At 43.2% G+C, this 18,183-nt stretch overlaps 1 protein-coding gene across 7 annotated transcripts; it reads left to right on the top strand.

Moving 5' to 3' along the window:
• Positions 1–1,983: 1,983 nt before the first annotated feature.
• fignl2 (fidgetin like 2) lies at positions 1,984–17,639 on the top strand. Of its 7 annotated transcripts, XM_020704627.3 has the most exons (5): positions 2,026–2,147; positions 3,098–3,148; positions 3,288–3,428; positions 8,601–8,654; positions 12,637–17,639. In XM_020704627.3, exons 3-5 carry the CDS (start codon positions 3,404–3,406, stop codon positions 14,679–14,681), a joined length of 2,124 nt encoding a protein of 707 aa, XP_020560286.1. In that variant the 5' UTR covers positions 2,026–2,147; positions 3,098–3,148; positions 3,288–3,403; the 3' UTR covers positions 14,682–17,639. The 7 variants fall into 7 exon arrangements, with proteins under 7 accessions (XP_078806788.1, XP_004070474.1, XP_011475350.1 ...); XM_078950662.1 differs by lacking the exon at positions 8,601–8,654 and having other exon boundaries at positions 1,984–2,147; XM_011477046.4 differs by lacking the exon at positions 3,098–3,148 and having other exon boundaries at positions 2,008–2,147.
• The last annotated feature ends 544 nt before the right edge of the window (positions 17,640–18,183 follow it).

The raw sequence follows: 18,183 nt of genomic DNA, 5'->3' as shown, positions 1-18,183 counted from the left end.
GTGAAAAAAAATGAAAAAAGTGTTTTTTAACGCCAAAAACTAGAGTGGTTATTTCAAAAACAAGGATTTTTTTTAATTTACAAAAACTCTTAAAATTCCTCTCTGATCCTCTTTTGTGAAAGTGTTCTCAGTGGTCTTTTAATTATTATTATGCAGTTTTTAGCCATTGTGCTGCGTTGCTTTCTAGTACGTAGTTTCTGCAGAGCGGCAGGAGGTCATTAGAAATTTGCCTCTGACTTGTAGGCAGAGCTGTCGGTATGAAGAAAGCCCGCCCAGACTTACCCTTGCCTGTTTACATGCACTCCTGCTTGCTTACAGCCCCTCACAACCCCAAACCTGGACGAATTTCGCGCGCGATATTCGCCGACGTTTAACGCCTCGTGACTAAACAAAGGGCACCAATGTGAGTGTGCACACCGACGCGAAAAAGCGTGATTTTTTTAAAAACGCCTCGGGTTCGTTTTTTTGGTTTGACGCGCCGCGTCAAAAACTATACCACCAATGAGAATGGAGCTTTTGCACATGTGTCTGGAGCTTCTGAAGTTACAGTAGAACACTCAAACACAAAACTGTCTTGCTGAGCACACATACGTAACGGCGGAGAAGATAGACGCCAACTAGCGTCTACACTGCCTTGAAGAAATAAGACGAAGAAGATGCATGGCAAGATGGATGTAGAGTTGATGGTCTCGTTGGTACTGGAGCAGGTGCTACTGGTGCTTGAAACATTCATGTTTTCTTTGTATGATTCTGACAATCGCGTAAATACTTGCACTCTTCTTCTGAGTGAAAAGCGAGTTTAAGAAGCAGCGCCACCTTGTGTACAGGGGTATTTCTCTTCTACATTAAGCGCCATCTAATGTCAGGGAATGAATTTGCATGTTCACTCGGCTCATCGTCAGCGAAAATCGCTTGGGTGTGAACACAAAAAACGTGTTGAAAAACGCTGGCGAATAACGTGCACCGATATTCGTCCCGGTGTGTACGGCCCGTAACATTACAGGTACAACAAAAATTGTGAGCACTATAGGAGCTATCCAGCTGTTCATTTTAACTATAAACCAGTTACCAGTTCTGATGAAGAAAATAGAGATGTAGATGGATCTATTCTGAAGCAAGTGGATGCATCAGAACGGAGCCGAGTCGATTGGTTGTGGCACAATTGTCGTTTCTATGTGACAACTACAAGCAATTTAGATTTTTTTTCTTGTATGCTCCTGATTCACTATTGGAATAATGAAATACTCAGGCATGCAACATATGAAAAACCAGAAAAACACAATTTTCATTGAAATTGGTCTTTAATTTGTTTTAGTTTTGAGGGATTTGTTTGTGTGTTTTGCTCCTAGGGCCAGCATATTAAATGGTTCTTTTGGACCTTTGCAGAAGACTGAATGAGCTCGACAGAACTTGCATGAAAATATGAAGAAACCAAGAATTGTTTTTAAATGCAAAAACCTGTTTTTAAAGTGCAAAAAAGCGGTTATCTGTCAAACATTTTTTTTGAAAGACTCCTAAATGGAGGTGAGTTGACTAACAGGGAAATATGACTGGTATGGTGACATTTTTCTTGGTAGTTTGTTAGGCATTATAATTACTTTCCAATTTGAAACAAACTGCAGATTGATCATGTTTTTACAGGCAACCTGGTCCGCGGTTTCATGCAGCCATAAGAGAAATTAGATTTTTCTGTGTCTTCACCTCAATCTGTGCTCTGTTTATCTATTTTAATCCTCCCAGGCCAAACCAAACTTGCACTGGTCCTTTGCTCTCAACCAGAACTCCGTCTGCACTGAGTCCAGGCATTAAAAAAAAAGCCCTCCTCTCTTTTCTGCACAGGATGATTGGTCAGTCCCCCCACCCTCTCTTTACGCCCTCTCCCTTTTCCTACTTAAATATTTTTAACATAAAGAGAGGAGGAGGAGGGAGGGGAGGGAGAGAGAGGGGGATGGGAGATCCATGGGGGAGGGGAGCTGAGTGCTCACTCTGTTGTCACTGGTCAGGTTGGGGGGGGAGAAGGAGGGAGGGAGAGCAGAATTGTGTCCCATATGTGGAAAAAAGCAAAGCAGTGCGCGCACGGGTCTCTTCTGCTCCAGGGATTATCCTCGCGCTTTCAGATCAGATGGAGGACATGCAGGCATGAACAGGTAAGGCTGCTGCGTGCGCGCGCGGCTCTGCTGTCACTGCACTCCCCGATGCCTGACCTGGCGCGGCTGAAGTTGGAGAATGACCGGAACGGAGCGCGTCAGAGAGCGGCGCTCCTCTCTGGCCACCGACCACTAAACATTTCCGAACTGTGATCCGGATCTAATGGCCCGTTTTCACTGGAAACAGTGGGCTTATTCCCCCTCAGGAGTTGGGGTTGTTATTCTGCTGTTTAAAGTTGCCTGTCAGTTCGGAGTAAGGGTGGAGGGTGAGTGGTAAACATGAAGCCTGTTGGTGCGCAGAGACGACCGTGTGGTCATTGCGTAATGTTGTCTTCATCTGCATGCTACAATGCAAATTGGCAGCTTGTCCCAAGCAGACCTTTAATGGTCATCTGATTGAAGAACATCTGTGGTATTAAAAAGTTTGATAATAATTGACAAATTGTATTTTTTACCTTGCTTGGTGGTGGAGCATAACAATAGTCCAAATCATTTGGAAAAATCTGACCTTTTAATGCGTGAACACTGTGAATTAATGTTTTTGTAGTGGTATTTAACAAAATCGGAAAGATTTGACAAATATTTATTTCACACATCATTAAAATGAGACATCTCCTGCTCGAATCAGAATTCAATTTTTTTCATTGCCCTCAAAAATAGGTTTGTTTTGAAAAGTAGTATTTTCTTCACTAAAAAATTGCATGATGCATCTGCCTGTTATAGAATAATTTGTAGTTGTTAGATGAACTTTTGCATTTTGCATGCACACCTTTAAAAGTATTTGGTGTCATAAGAATGCAGTCTTTATTGCAGCAGCTCACAGAGCAGTGGTATGCATGGGTCTTTTTGTGAGGCAGATTTAGAAAGCCCTCTTTAGGAGCTGGACGTGGCTTCACAATCAGCTTAATGCCTGCTTCTAATGAATGCCCTTGTGTGTTTGAATTTGGCAGGCTGCGTGCGTGACTGAATTCCGTTTTTTGCTACTCTGATGTGGCTCTCAGGTTGGTCTGCAACTCTCTGACACTGGTTCTGATCTGCTCTGAGCTTGTCTGAGGTGACCGGCTGACATGTGCTGGTCTAAATGTTGTGCAGCATCCAGTAACTGCTTCAACTTCTTCTGTCTTCTTTCCTCCGTCTCAGGGCTGTTATGTTGTCCATGCAAGCTCATGCCAGTGATGGACTACAGTCGGACCTGCGCTGATCTTAGCTGGCGTTCATGAAGCAGCATTCCTCCTTACTGAGACCAGCTCCGCAGAATGCTGAGTCCTATTGTCCCTTATAGTGAGTAAAACACATCTGTGTTTTTCTGCAGCACACACCACAGACTCTCACTTGGACTTTGCCTGAATCAATAAGCCCCCATTGCAAAAATAAGCAGAAAAGGATGTTTTGTAATTTGTAAACAGAATGAAAGTTGCAACGGTAACTAAAAAACTACCTTAAGTTTGACAGCTTCTTCTGCAACAGAGTGGAATTGCCAAAGTCATTGGTGTTGTCCGTGTGTTTAGGTAACAAACACAAATGCAGGCCAGAAAAGCAACAGAACAGGATTGAAGGACTCAACAATGCCAGCGTCATGTCTATGAGCAAGGCAGCAAAGGACTGCCCAAATCCTTCCTTTCTTCTTCTGTTCTCTGCAAAGTTGACCTAATAACTGACATTTCCAGTGCTGGACGCCTGCCTATGCTCCCTCCCACCAGCTTTCATTGGGGTCCAGTGTTCTAGCTCACCAAAACAGCATTGTTTGCAGGCCAGCATGGGGTTGCCTCTGTGGCCCCTGCTTCAAGAATCTTTTTTTCCCCAACTCTTTAACTAATCTCAAAGGAGCATTATTGGGATGACAGTTGCAAGAAATATTAAGAAAGTAAGTTAAATGCATATTTCGGGATTATTAGGAATGTATTACTAACATTTAATTGTATTATTGCAGTTGCTGAGCAGTACATGATAAAAACTTGAGTTTCAAAGTCATCACTGGTGTTTTAAGAACCTGCTATCACGAAACTTTTTTCTACTGTTTGGGGTTTTCCCTAAATTTGATTGTCCAAAATGTTTTTGGTCATTAAATTAATTGTGGCAATCTTTATTTTGAAAGAACCTGCATGCACGTGCTTCCTCCCTGTAAGGCCAGTGAGTTGTTCCATCAGCTCCCTGCTCCCTGCTGGTCCATTCTAAATGGAAGCGATTGGTGCTGCTGGAGTAGTGGACTGCACGTCTAAGAATGTCACAAACCAGTGGAGGAATAGTTAGAATGCCTTCAACGGCCCTTAATGGAAATCTTTCAGAACACTACAAACTAGCCTTTGTCAGTGATTATCTTGTGAGATCAGGACCGGCAGCGCCGGTTCTCTGTGTTCAGCGGTTTCTCGTTCTTTGTGTACAGTGTTACTCTGTTTTTGCAGAGGTTTTATAGGGCTTGGAGCATTTCAGAATAACCTGCTAGTGTGTGTTTGCAGACAGTCCGAGTACACACAGTAGTGTGAGGCAGGCAGGCTGTTGATTCTCAGACTAGTGACACACAAACTTGCTTACTGGTGACACTACAACTCACTGTCCTCTAGTTAAAGACTGTAGTCATGAGTCTAACGAGTGCAGCCCAGCCGTGAAGGACTCAGCCTATGTGCTGGACATGTGAAGATTCCCACCTTCATGTTGGAATCCTCCATGGGAGAATTCCTGCTTGCTAATTTTTGACAGACTGAGACGTTTTTCTCATGTGGATGGACTGTTATGAAGATGTTTGGAGAATCAGATCAGAAACACGTTCCTGTTTTCACCTGGAAGATTCTCCTTTGGCATGCTCTGTTGCCTGTAGTCCTGATTCAGCAATTCTTTCTCATTATTCCTTGGCATGTCCAGCCTTGCTTACGGTCTCTGGTCAGTCCGGAGTACCTCAAGCTGAGGTGAGGGGCTGTGGCCGGAGCTGAGAAGAAACCTGAGAAAGATTCCAAGGGCCATGAATACTCCTGGAGGGATTTGGTGCAAAGAATCTGTAATCTGCACTTCAAACACACTCTTAAATCAGTCCCAGGCCGCCAGCCCAAGAGTGCCCTAACTCTTGTTGCTGGGGGGGCCCCCGTCGGTGTAACGATACCTTTTCTTTCAAAACAGCACACATACACACATACTCACACAGAACTACTACACACAAGAGTCCAGATCTGGCAGTTTTTATGGCTCTCCTCTGACTGACCCCTCTCCTTTCTCTCCTCCTGTTTTGTGTGAGTGTCTTTATAAAACGGCTCTGCTAAGTCATGAAGCAGTTTGTGTAGAGAAAAAATAGATTTTCATTCTGGCCTTAAAGGAGCAGACTGTAGAGCTGTGGCAGCATCTACCACTATTGTTGGCAGAGTGGTATAAGTGGCGCGGTGTAGGGCCTTGTGTGGTCCTTGAGTAAACACACAGCCCGCTAAAGCGCATGTGAATAAGAACTGGGATCATTAGTGTGGGCGTGAATGGGTTCTAATTAACCTCCAGTGTGTGTGTGTGTGTGTGTGTGGACATAAATGTGTGTTTGCATGTGTCCACAAGAGAAAAAGGTTGAGCACTCAGACCCCGGTGTGTGTCCACGGCCCAACCGCTCTGCCTCTCAAAGGGGTTTATCAGCTCATTAAAAAGACCTCCGTTCCCATTAAGCGTCCAATTAAGAGGCAGGGTGGTGAGGCTCATTTAGATGGCAGCACTTCACTGGATTCCTGAAGCAGCACAATCCAGCTTTACCATGTTTTTCACACAAGCAACACTAATTAGTAAATGAGTGCACTTGAGAAATACTTTAATGCTATTAGGTGTGTGTAGTGGTACATTTGGAGAGACATTTTTGAGTCTTTGTTTGTAATGTACTTTCTCCAATTTACACATGCAGTTGCTAAACAAATGAACAGACAAACTGAAAAAAAGTCTGTTAAACCTAAGACTTGGTCAAGATTGGGGAAAGCTTTAGAAACCTACCGGGTGGAAGTATGGTAGAGAAATGCAGAAATAGAGACAGAAGATAAAGGCAAAGAGGGAGAGATTTGTTAGATGAGACAGATGGAAGGAGTGATTGGTCATCACAGAGCCTTAGGACAGCTGTTCTTTGATATATTAGTGGACACAATGACCCAAAGCCAGCCTGCAGTCACAGAAAATAGGGACCCTGTTTTTCTTAAAGGGAAGGGGGGCGGCTCAGGGGCCGGACAGGCTTCTGCCATTTGTGGATGTGCGAAGGCAGGAACGGGGGATGGGTAGTTGTTTCTAAAATTACGAGCACGAAGTGACGCATCCAGCAATTATTCCGGAGGCTCTTTAGTTTTAGAGAGTGCCCAGAAAAGACTCAGATCAAACTTTATGTTTGTGCTCTCAAAGCTCAAGACTAATCTGTTTAACAAATGACAAGACGTGTTTTGCAGCTTTGTCTACAAATTGATAAGCTGCAGTGAAGCTGATTATTTGTTCAGCAAAATTACTTGGCTGCATAATCAAATTTATGGCGTTCATACATCATATGAAATGTCATTTTGAAATCCTGTGCAGTTTTGTGAGCTTGTCTTTTTGGTTGAATAGCTTTAGCTCCATGCGCAGACATAAACCTTTCTGACAGCTGGCCTAAAACATTCCCTGAGGAGGATGAGACAAAACATAGAATAAGTCTAACTGTCGTTGTGATACATGGAGTACAGATTGCTCTATCCACAGGAAAAAAGCAGAGGTAGAGAGGCAGGCAGAGGAAGACACACACACAGAGGACATCTCTCAATGCCACTGCAGGAGATGGGCTGGTTTCCCCCGGGACTGGACCGTCGAAGCATTTTTGAAAGAGCTGTGTCTGCTCGTGCTCCGGGCAGCAGGTGTGAAAACTCTTCAGCACAACTCCTGCACTCTTCTGTTATTACATCGTTTTAGGGCCATGAAAGAGAGACCAGATGAGCCAGTAAGAAGGATGGGGAGCGTGGTATTGTTTTTCCTTTGAGGGGTAGCAGACCCATGACTAATGCAGATTTATAATAATGTTGCTTAGCGATGGCAAATTCTACATGGCTGATAGAAGATGATCCCTGTGGTCCAGTGTGCTCATCATTCCTGTCTTCTTGACTGTACACTTTTTTTGCATCTGCAGGGGGAAAATATACATCAAAACAGTAAAAATGTTCATGTATAAAACAAACATTGAGTATAACTGATAGGATCTACTAAATGGGAACATTTAAATTGTGTGAAAGCTAAACTAAAATGTGTGTTTTGTGCTAAAAGTAGGGAATGTGCTTGTTATATCTGCCAGCCTTGCTGTAAAATGTGTTTGGCTGCTCACAGATGTTTTTACAACCATCTTAAAGTATACAGTGGCATACAGTCCAGAAAGAATGTCCTGTTTGATTACTGTCATAAATCATGGTGAACATAAGAGGGAAGGATTCAATGCCCTTGTGCCGATAAATGTCAACAGCAAAGTTTTATATTTTCTAGATTCATATTTTTCCCCATTAATTGGAAGAAACCAAAGTTTTCCACTGATGTGAGCACGCTGGTTGATGAGAAAAACCCAGCTGGACGGTTGTCATTTAAAGATGGCAGAAAGAAAGATACAAACATGAATAAAAATCTGTTTTTTGTGAAATGATCTACGCTCATAAAGCAATTTTCTCAAAGGGCTCTTTTGTGCCTCTTCTATACCAGTTAACAGGCCATTATACACCATTAACAGAGCATACATGCAGTTTGTTGTTTGTAGACACACACTGAGAAGCACTTTGGGGGTGCAACACAACAACTTTTCATCTCCAGTAGAAAACCAAAAATAAATTCATAATTTTGGTGGTTGTAAACATAAAGCTGAAATCTTATGTACAATACACTCAATTTACCCCAACAAATCTGACAGTTTACCTTTTTAGAATAAATAAAGATTCAGTCTTTCTCACAACTTGGAAATGATTGGCTTGGTTTTCTTGGAAACTGACGCAGCCACAATTTGCTCCGTGTACACAGAACCATTAAGCTTCATTCAGTAACTGTTTGCTCACTTGTAAACGTGACTGATGGGCTGATTACCAAATTAACCATTTTGGCTATCCCCTGCCACCTTAACCTCATATCTCCCCATTCTGCAGCCTGTTTTGCCGTCTGTTTCGTCTTTTAACCCCAATGCTTATGGGTGTTTTTCGTTAAAGTGGTTATTCCTGAAGTGTCTAAATTCTGCTACCGATGGACAGTCCCAACAGCCGGAGTGACATTCTTAAAAAAAATCCCTTCATACTGTCCCGTCTTCAGTTCTGTTGGCCGGCACTCAAAACAACAAAAAGGTTGTTTCCTGTTTAAAATCCTGTTGAATGAGTGGAGTGGCCTCACATGATTTTCAACTGAAGGCATTCTAGATGTTTTTCTTGAATTTTCTTCAGCCATTTGTAGCCATTTTTTCTGAATAATTTTGCATTCATGTTATTGGATGGAAACAAAGTTTTACCTGTGTTTCAGATCTACATCTGTGCAGTTCCCGATTGGTTTCTGTGCAGACATTAACGACACAGAGTGAGTTTTTGTATTTTTCTTTCTGAAGGTAGAAGAGGTTAAAGCTTAACCATGGTTGGATTGATCCACATTGCTCTTGTTTACAAGCAGCCCACCGTCCCAATCGGCAGGGTTTAATAGCACATCGTCCCTGAAGGCTTGTTGCATCCGTGTCCGTTTTGTTCCTTAGGGCAGGAAAAACAAAAGTGCCGGGAAGAGAGAAAGGGAAAGCAACCTCAAGGGAGCTGTGAAACAGCTCTGGAGTCTTCCATCTCAGGGTTTCCTGCCAGGATAATGTTTCACCTCACCCACTAGTATTTCTTTTATAGGAAACCACAACACAGAGAACAGTAATACCAGCCTTTATGGGCCAAAAGTTGTTTGAGTTTCATTCAAGCAGTAAAGCCTTTTTAGGGAACAGAAATGAGCAATTTAGAGCAGGACTCAGATTCCCCTACAAGATATAATTGAACAAAATTTAAATTTAAAGCCTCTTTGAAGAAAAGCTGGTGAAGGAAGCTGTGCCACGGTCTTCATCACACACTCCTACAATGGGATGCAGCTCACACAGGTCCCTCAATAAATCCCAGGCTGACACAAAAGCTGGCACTGGACTGCTGCTGAATAGATTAATAAGATTTCCATAATTAGACAGGCCCCTGACAATAGGATCCTTTAGGCTTTGTCTCAGGGCCAACTGGATTGACCGAGCAGCGCACGTCTGGTGGATGGGTGTCCACTACAATGGCCGCACAGACTGTAAGGTGGTCAGTAGAAGAACATCTGTCTCTCCTGTGCACGTGAAAACACAGAAACACAAAGAGTAAAACTTGGACGCATTTTTGTTCACAATGAAATTTGCTGCAGATTTCCAGAATGGATGACCTGAAATTAATTTATTTGCAGACCACTTTCTGTTCAGTAACTATCGCCGACAAGAAGTTACAAAGAAACTAAACTAAAGACAATGATTTTCAAATTTTAAAATGTTAAAAATCTGTATTCTGTTATAAAACATGATGGACTTTAAAGGACAGTTGCAGGAAAGTAAAATGTCACGGTACTGAGAGGGAAAGAAATCTAGAAATTTTATCACGAAGCATTGCTTCTGTTATAATTGGATTGCAAAGTTCTTGGATTTGGTGCTTTTATTGTCTTTCCGTCTGGAACGATTTACAATTTAGCGTTTAACTAAAGCATATATAGTGGTAGATATGATGTGTTCAGCATTAGCCACAGCACACTCACATTGTCCTGATTTCCTGCTTCTAATCTTAGCTTTCTTCCTGTCCCTTCAGTGAATTAATCCACATGATGACTCTGACTTAGGCAGAATTGTAGATAACAGCTTGCTCAGTTTATTGCAGAGTGCTACTGCTCTAAAAACCAACAAACAACAGAAGGCAAGATCTAATTATTTGGAGCTCTGCTGCAATGCTGCTGTTTTTATCAGGAATCAAAAGCGCTTCATCACTTACTCTTCTGAACATTCCCAGGAATAATCCGTTTTGGCCCGTATTTAAAAGGCCTCAAAAGCTATAACTTCAGGTTTAGCAGTGAATTGGCTCTTCATGTATGGACAGCTGATCATTACATTGGTCTGGGGGATAGTTTGCCCTTCTGAATTAGTGTTTCTCTGATGGAGTGGACAGCAGTTAACCTGCCTCACAGAGTCCTCTAATGTCTGCACCAGTCTGCTCAGGAAGGACGGGGTGCCTGCTGTCCTCTCTTTCCTCTCCTTCCCTCCATCCCTGCCTTGTTCCATCCTTCCCTCCCAACTGCAGGTTTTATGAGCTCCCCTGGGCTCTCATCCATCTCTGTCACACACAGGCCCCATTATTGGAGCTGCTCACAAACTGGTTGGGCTGCAGATGGGAAGGGCCTGCAGGACATATATGGTTTCTGCAGCCCGGACAAAGACCTGCAAGTCACACCACAAAAAATATGTGTTAATCTGGGTGTGTCTTTAGCGTGTTTGTAAAGCTGCAAACGAAAAAGATGTGAGAATGTTAATTGGTGTGTGCATGTGACTGTGTGGGCTGGTTCAAACTTAGGGAAATTCTTGAACTGGTTTAGCCACTGGGAATTTAAAGCAGCGCATTTTAATATGAAGGACATGATAATCCAGAGGCCATCTGGTCTGCTGGTCTCATCTGACTGAATAAACAACAGATGTAATCTGAAAACACACACGAGGAGGTTTGGAAAGAAAGAAGCCAAAGTTTAGGAGTGAGCCAGAGAGCGTGAGAGGCACAGCACAATTTTAGGCAGCGGATATTTGATTTAAATGGCAATAAGAATCCTGGCTCCACACACACAGACAGCCATGAATAATGAATCATCAGGCGTCTGCTGACGGAGAGAAAGCAATGACGGCTTTTGCTATATTCCTTTTTACCTCCATGTTACTGGCTGGAGTAGTCTTCACCTCAGGGTAAGTCATGACAGTTCAATAATGCCGAGCTATGTGTGGAATGTCAAGCTAATGCCTGGGAAAGAAGCATTGTTTTTTGGAAAATAGAGGCCTCCATAACTGTAATAAAGTGCAATACATAAATATGTATTTGAAGACTTTATGAAATGCACTTTTACTGGAAAATAAGATCTTTGGATGAACAATCATGGAGGAACAAACAGATTTGTGAAGTATTTTCTTTTTTGAAATCTGTTTTCTGTCCTGATAAGTTGGTGATGATCAATCAGACCTGGAGCAGTGCTGAACTCAGCCAGATGAACAGACATTCCATTTTCCCAATGTTCCATAGGAGATTGTGCTGATGAATAGCTCACTATGCTGCATTTCCAGTCCCCCCCTTGTTCTTGCCCTCTCACCACACCACTGTCTGCACACACACACACACACACACACACCTACACACACAATTTGCTTCTCCCTCCCTTGCTGTGTCCAGCAAGTCACGGGACCTTTGGAGCACTGGTGTACGGTGGGTGGGTGTTTGATGGGGGTGGAGGGCGGAGAAACCAGGCATTCAGTGCAACATGTAGAGGGAGATAACAATAGCTCCTCTGGGAGAACAGCAGATGCTCCTACTAGAGGGACCTTATCGCTGTGCCAACACAAGCTAGGAAACTACAAAACAACACACGTCCCCCTGATCTGCTTTCACTCTTATTTTTGCAGCTTTCTTTGTTTTTTTGTCCGACTTTGGGAAACTTGACTCTCTTCTGTTGCTGTGATTGACAATCTTTTTAACCACCTGAAGAGAATAGTTCATGAAGTGACAGAATATACACAAAAAAATGGAAAATTATTTGTTTGGAATACATAAATGATGTCACGTGCCTTATAAAGGCTGCCACAAGTGTAAAGGCTGAAATTTTGCCTTATATTTTTTATTTTTTTGTAACAAAGTGGTTTTATGTTAAATTTGTGATGTTTACGAACTCCAATGACTCTGGTTGCCAAACACAGAAGCAATGTTCTTACTGCCCTTGGCACAGAGTTCAAAGGACCACTTTCAATAAAAAGTCTATGTAAGCGTGCGTAAATGCGTCTTCAAAACTCTCATACTCACAACTAGCATTTTCTTCGACCGCTTTTGGCTCTACATAAAAAACGAGCAGCTAGATAATGCACATTGTAGTTAAACCGGGTCAAACTTTGAGCAATCAGGGTCTCTGGTTTGGTGGTGACATATGGATGGTGCTCCTTTCAATATAAGGAAGTCCTAACCATTTGTCACCAATCCTTTCAAATATTGGAATAGAACTTTGAAAGAAAAAGCCTGGACCAAGAAAAAAAGAAGTCCCCCCCTACTTGTCCAGTGTGAACCCCATAGGCTAAATGCATGTTTAAGAATGCTCATTTAGCATATTCTTGAACGCGTGTCACATACCCAGTGTGAACGTAGCTTTAGAGAAGTTTTTGCATCAAAACTAACTAAAAAAATAAAGTAGAAGACAGAAGGGTTTGCTTAACTTTTTGACACACTTTTCACAAGAAAAATACAGTAACTTAATTTCTTCTGTGTTTTTTTTCCAGGTCTGTTAAAGATGCACTGGAACCCAGAGCATGCCCAGCCCCTCAGCCAGTGGCCTGAGCAGCACCTGGACGTATCCTCCACCACCTCCTCTCCAGCCCACAAGTCTGAACTGTTCTCTGGGCGAAATCGCAGCTCCTACAATTATGCCTGGGCCAATGATGACATATCTGCCCTTACAGCCTCCAACCTGTTAAAGCGCTACGCCGAGAAGTACGCAGGCGTGCTCGACTCACCGTATGACCGGACTCCTGCTGTGAGCACTTACACAGAGCCAGGGGCCTTCGGGGGTCTAAACGGCCAGAAGACTGAGCTGGAGCCTTGGCCACTCACGCACAGCACTGATGCCTCCTATTCATTGATTCCCCCAGGAAGCCATGAGAGCCTCTCAGGCTCCAAGACTGTAGCCACATCTGCAGGTCAACCTGGTGTTAGCAGTGTGTCAGTAGTGAACAGTAACCTATCGGACTCTGGCTACAGTGGCAGCAGCTCTTGCAGTGGTTCCAGCGAGTATCCCTCCAGTTACAATGGTACCTACCTCACATCCGGTTTCTGTTCGCAACCCAATACAGCACTTCCCCCTGCGTCCCTTCACACTCTGCAATCCACACCCACCCTGGTGCCTAGCTACAGCCCTTCCACACCGGTCTACAACTACTCTCCTAGCACATACCCTCCCCAAACAAGCCTTGGCGCAAGTTACAGCCACCCCTCTGCAACTTATCTTCCATCCAGTCTGCCAGCCCCTACCCCTGTTCCCCCAAGGCCCACATTGGTAGGAGGCACTTATAGTTATCAGAGCACCAACCTGAGTGCTTCTGAGTCTGGAGGAACATTGAAGAGAAAAGCATTTGAGATGACTGTGGAAGAGGAAGACAGCGGGGACAGGTCCCGGTACAGGAAATACAGCTATGACCCCTTAAAGGCCGGAGGGCACTCCCCCTACAGTGTGAATGATAAAGGAGATTGCAGAGGGAACGGCTTTAGCGGTTCAAGCAGCACAGACTCCCAAAGCTTCAAACCCAGCAAACCCTCCTCCCAGCCCCTTGTTTCTCCTCAGTTTGGGGCAGGAGGTGAGTACAGTCCTCCAGCAGGCATCACAGGGGATAATGTTGTGGCAGAACAGGCCTTCACCCAACAGCAGCACCGCTCTCAAGCACTCAAACGCCCTTCATTATGTACCCCGACTGTGGATACCTTGAAAAGTCCAGATCCTCGTCTGCTGGAGTTTGTTCGTGGGGAGTTACTGGACCCCAGTCCGGCACTGGGCTGGGGCGAGCTGGTTGGGCTAAGCCATGTTAAAGCTGCCCTGGAGGAGGACCTGCTGTGGCCTGTGCTGAGGCCTAGTCCAGTACTGCAGCCACCAAAAACCGTCCTGCTGTTCGGCCCCAGAGGAGGGGGTAAAACAACTCTGACTCGTTCACTAGCCTCACAGTTGGGTGCCTCATTTTACCGTGTGAGTGGAGCCATGCTGGCCTCTAAAGGGAAGCATGAGGCAGAACATATACTACATTCTCTGCTGCAGGTGGCAGAGGCGCAGCAGCCATCAGTGGTGCTGCTCAGTCAAGTGGAAGCCATGGAGGAGGAGGAGGAGCTGAGGCAGGTATTGCTGACAATGCTGGAGAAAGCTCAGATAGGCACCACTGGTCTGTTGATTCTTGTTTGTGCTACTGGAAGGCCAGATCTACTGCAAGATGCGATACATCGAAGCTTCGCAAAAAGATACCACGTTGGCCTGCCGGATGTGGGTATGCGCCGACAGGTGTTGCTGCAGGCGCTGAACCCCCAAGGCCTGAGCTTGAACGAGAGAGAGCTGAGCACTGTGCTGCAGCGCACAGAGGGCTTCTCAGTGTGGGAACTGTTGCAGCTCAGCCAGCAGGCGCTCACGTCGGCTTCCTCCCCGACGAGAGGCCTCCGCAGCCTCACCACCTCCCCAAAACCCCCAGACTTCACAGACTTTGAGAATGCCTTCCGTAAGGTGCGGCCAGATATCACCTCAAAAGAATTAGACAGTTGTATAGAGTGGAGCAAAATGTATAGCCACTGAAAGCAGCCAGTCAGTCTACTCAGACTGTACCAGGACCCTGTCTTTGCTTTTACATAGTAAACCCGGGAATGTTTTATGGTTGTTTTATATTGCAGAATATGCAGCCAAAAACCACAGAAAAGCTCTGTGATATGGGAGTGCTGACAGAGTTGTTTTACTGGCAGAAATTTGCCACAATGTACTTTTTTTTCCCACTCAAAAAACTTGCAATATAAATTTCCCAAAGATAATGGATAGTATTCTTTGTTGAGTGGGATTCATGTCGGTAAAAATGTCTGGGTACCCACAAAGATCCTGTTCAGCCTCAGTCTAGGACAAAATCAAATATTGGTTGCGTGGTATGTGGATCAAGGATTATGGATAATATGTGTTAAAAAATCCAACTTCCTGTTGCTTTTAGGATCCTTTAAATCACCAGTCTACGTATTTGTTATCCTGATACCATGTTTAGTCCCTGGTTTGTGACTAACCGTTCAGATTAAAGGGCTTTGGATGAGAAACACTATCAAATTTTTACCAAAAACCTTTGGAGCCAAATGCAAAATCTGAAGTACTGTTTAGTTTTTCAAGAGCAAGCGGGCCTCCAAATCACAGTTTTCTTAATAGCTTCTCACCAAATCCCAATACTACTGCTCCTCAATATCTCAATTAAGCAAGTGCATAATATTAAAATCCTCATTGAGCTCCATTCTAGTTTTCAGTTAATTTTACATACATTTTTAATTATGCTACGTTCACTCTGGGCTCAGAAATGCGTGTCTGATCAACAGCTTTGAATGAAAAGTTTATGCATGTGGGTGTTTTGGGCTTCCGCACTGAAAACTCTTGTGCTCATGCATTCATGTTATTAGCTCCGTGTTTGAGCTCTAAGTACCTGCATTGTACTTTGAACCTGCATTGAAAGGTAAACCAATTGAACTTTGACCAATCAGGGACTTAGATTTGGTAGTTACTTATGAGAGACATATTTTTTAAAACCATTTGAAAATTGATCGTGGAGGAAATTTATAATTCGGCAAGGAATTATATGACACCAAGTCTTTCATTTACAGGAACAGAACTGTGAAAGAAAAAGCCTGGAGCGAGATTCACGAGATTTACACCACTTCGACGTTTTGCACCAAGCCTCTTCCAACTGTAGGTAAATGCGGTAGTATCAGGTAGCGAAAGTCAACGATGAACACTAAGCGTGTTCTAGAATGCCCATACTTGAACACACCACACATGCCCGGTGTGAACGTAGTTTGGTTATAAAAACTTGTCTCACCAACAGCCTTGCACTTACACTTCACGTTCAATGGGCTTTATTTTTGACATTCCCCATCCCCGTCAGCTTTCCTGAGAAACAAAAGCAAAAGTCAGCGTCAACACTTGCAGCTCCTCCCACAAAATGTTTTCTCCTTTCACTTCTTTTTTGTTTTCTAGTATGTAGTCTCATTTGAAATGCTCAGGAAGAATTTCTTTACCTCAGAAATATGAAATAAAGAATGTATGTAATCTTAGGGTCTTAGAAGAGAGTGGTGCAGAGCGAGATAGGCAGCAAGGGAATAACTGACAGTCTTGTGATACCCACTGCAGCTGGGCTCGTACCTCAAGAGAGAAACTTGAATATGCTACAAAGAGTTAACATTGAATGTAATTCAGGTATTTTAAAGGATATTTGATGCCATAGATCCATGTATTATTATGTATGAATATATAAATACATTTTTTCTGTTCCTTTGCCCTTTATTGTAGATTATGGTGAAGTATTGGTTGTCTTTATGAAAAGCAATGTAGGAAATGCAAAATATACTTTTTTGTTGGACAAACTGCTTACTCATCTCGTAAATGTTTATTTTTCTGGTGTTTACTTGTCCTGTACAAACATGTCTGCTCTCCTAAGACTTATTGGCAAAATGTTATTTAAAAATATGTCACACACAGTTGTACTCGTGGACTTCCACTGGATGATTTAAGCACAAAATTACACCAAAATAGACATCAACTGTAGTTCTTGTGATATCTGCGTTGTTATACCTACATTAACGCTGCCTGTGGGTGCACATTGACGACATAGCCAACAAGTTGACAATCCAGAAATATGTCATCTTCTGCAGCTGCTGCTTGGTTCAGTTTTAACGAGCAGGAAAACCCCAGTCACTGGTTTTACCGGCACAGAGTACTTGTGTTTGCTGTTGCCACGGCCCTAAAAAGGTACAAACGCCATGATGTAATATTTCCGACCATTCTTTCCTCCATCTGTCTATCCCTTCCGCCCAGCCTCATCAGTCTTTTTCTCTTTTCCTCTCTCCCCAATGCAATCTCATTAGATTGGATTGCCCCTGGCCACTGGCCTCAGTTACCATGTGGCGCTGTATCTTCTCCCCACCCCCTCTTTCTTTTTCCCCTTTTACCGATTCCTTTGGAGTGGAAGTGGGCTGATTGATGTCCGGCAATCCTATATCGCAGCGCAGCCTTCCCTTACCAGCTGGTTGCTTCGGCCATGCCATACAGCAAGATCAATCAGTGACCCCCAGCGTGCATGCTGATCGCTCTCTCCGAAATTGAGAACACATTTACAGATTACAGACCAACCCCCACAACTGACAGTAACACCCAAATATAACAGATTATGTTTTTTTTTTTTTTACAAAATCAAAACAATGTAGACTTTGAGCTGTGGCAAATTTATCCATCATAACTTTTTTCTCATCTCAGTTTGTCCAACAAAAGAAGCTTTTATTTTGCTGATCTGTTACCACAGTAGGTCTGTTTTTGGTTCTTGTACATTTTCCTTTAACCATTTCTACCTCATTTTTGTGGCATATTGTACATGAAAGTATTTATTTCATGTCTTTTTTGATGTCTGATTTAAAATGGATAATAATAATGTTCCTGAACTGTAATAGTCTACCTCAGAAAAGACTGTATTTTAAAAGAAGAGTATCACACAATATTAAACAAAATTGGTCAATATTGCATTGCAACTGCTTCTTTTACTTTCTTTGCATGGTTACTAGGGCTGACACTGAGATGATATTTGGTCAAATTTTTGTATTTGTTGCCTTGCTTTGTGGTATCATTTGTCTCAACCACTTAAACGAATGAGACTGCTTTTATTGTGCAACTAACCAGATATAATCAATATGTTTTGGTTTATCTGACATTTAATGGGCTAAACTATATGATCAGCAGATGAAACAAGTCTAAAAGCAAGTTTTACTGGATTCACTTTGATGCTGTTAAAGCTGAGCTTGTATTTTACATTTTTTAATATCTCCCTGAGGACTGAAAAATAAGAAAGAGGCAAAACACTATTTGAACATGAAAAAAAAGACGAAGATGGTTTTGTGCACGTTTGGAAATACTTTTTAAACTACGCAATTAAATGCGCATTTGTGTGCTGAAGCATCCGGACCTGCAACAGAAGCTGCACTAGCACACCCCTGAGGCTGCAGGAGCACTGGAGCGCAGAGGTCCTTCATCGCTGTCACTGTCAGTAAACAACAGTCTGCTGCTG

The sequence above is a fragment of the Oryzias latipes genome, chromosome 7 (genome assembly GCF_053564925.1).
Source record: "Oryzias latipes strain Hd-rR chromosome 7, Olatipes_Hd-rR_3.1".
Taxonomy (NCBI): Eukaryota; Metazoa; Chordata; class Actinopteri; order Beloniformes; family Adrianichthyidae; genus Oryzias; species Oryzias latipes.
Note: the sequence above shows the minus strand (reverse complement) of the source record. Positions and strands in the feature narration are given on the sequence as shown.

What these genes read in the sequence shown, in the direction of transcription:
- fignl2 (XM_011477046.4), top strand. Translation starts at nt 3,404, where the DNA reads ATGCTGAGTCCTATTGTCCCTTATA. An exon ending in GAGTCCTATTGTCCCTTATA is followed by an intron (nt 3,429 to 8,600) that starts GTGAGTAAAACA and finishes CCTGTGTTTCAG; the next exon opens with ATCTACATCTGTGCAGTTCC. An exon ending in GCAGACATTAACGACACAGA is followed by an intron (nt 8,655 to 12,636) that starts GTGAGTTTTTGT and finishes TTTTTTTTCCAG; the next exon opens with GTCTGTTAAAGATGCACTGG.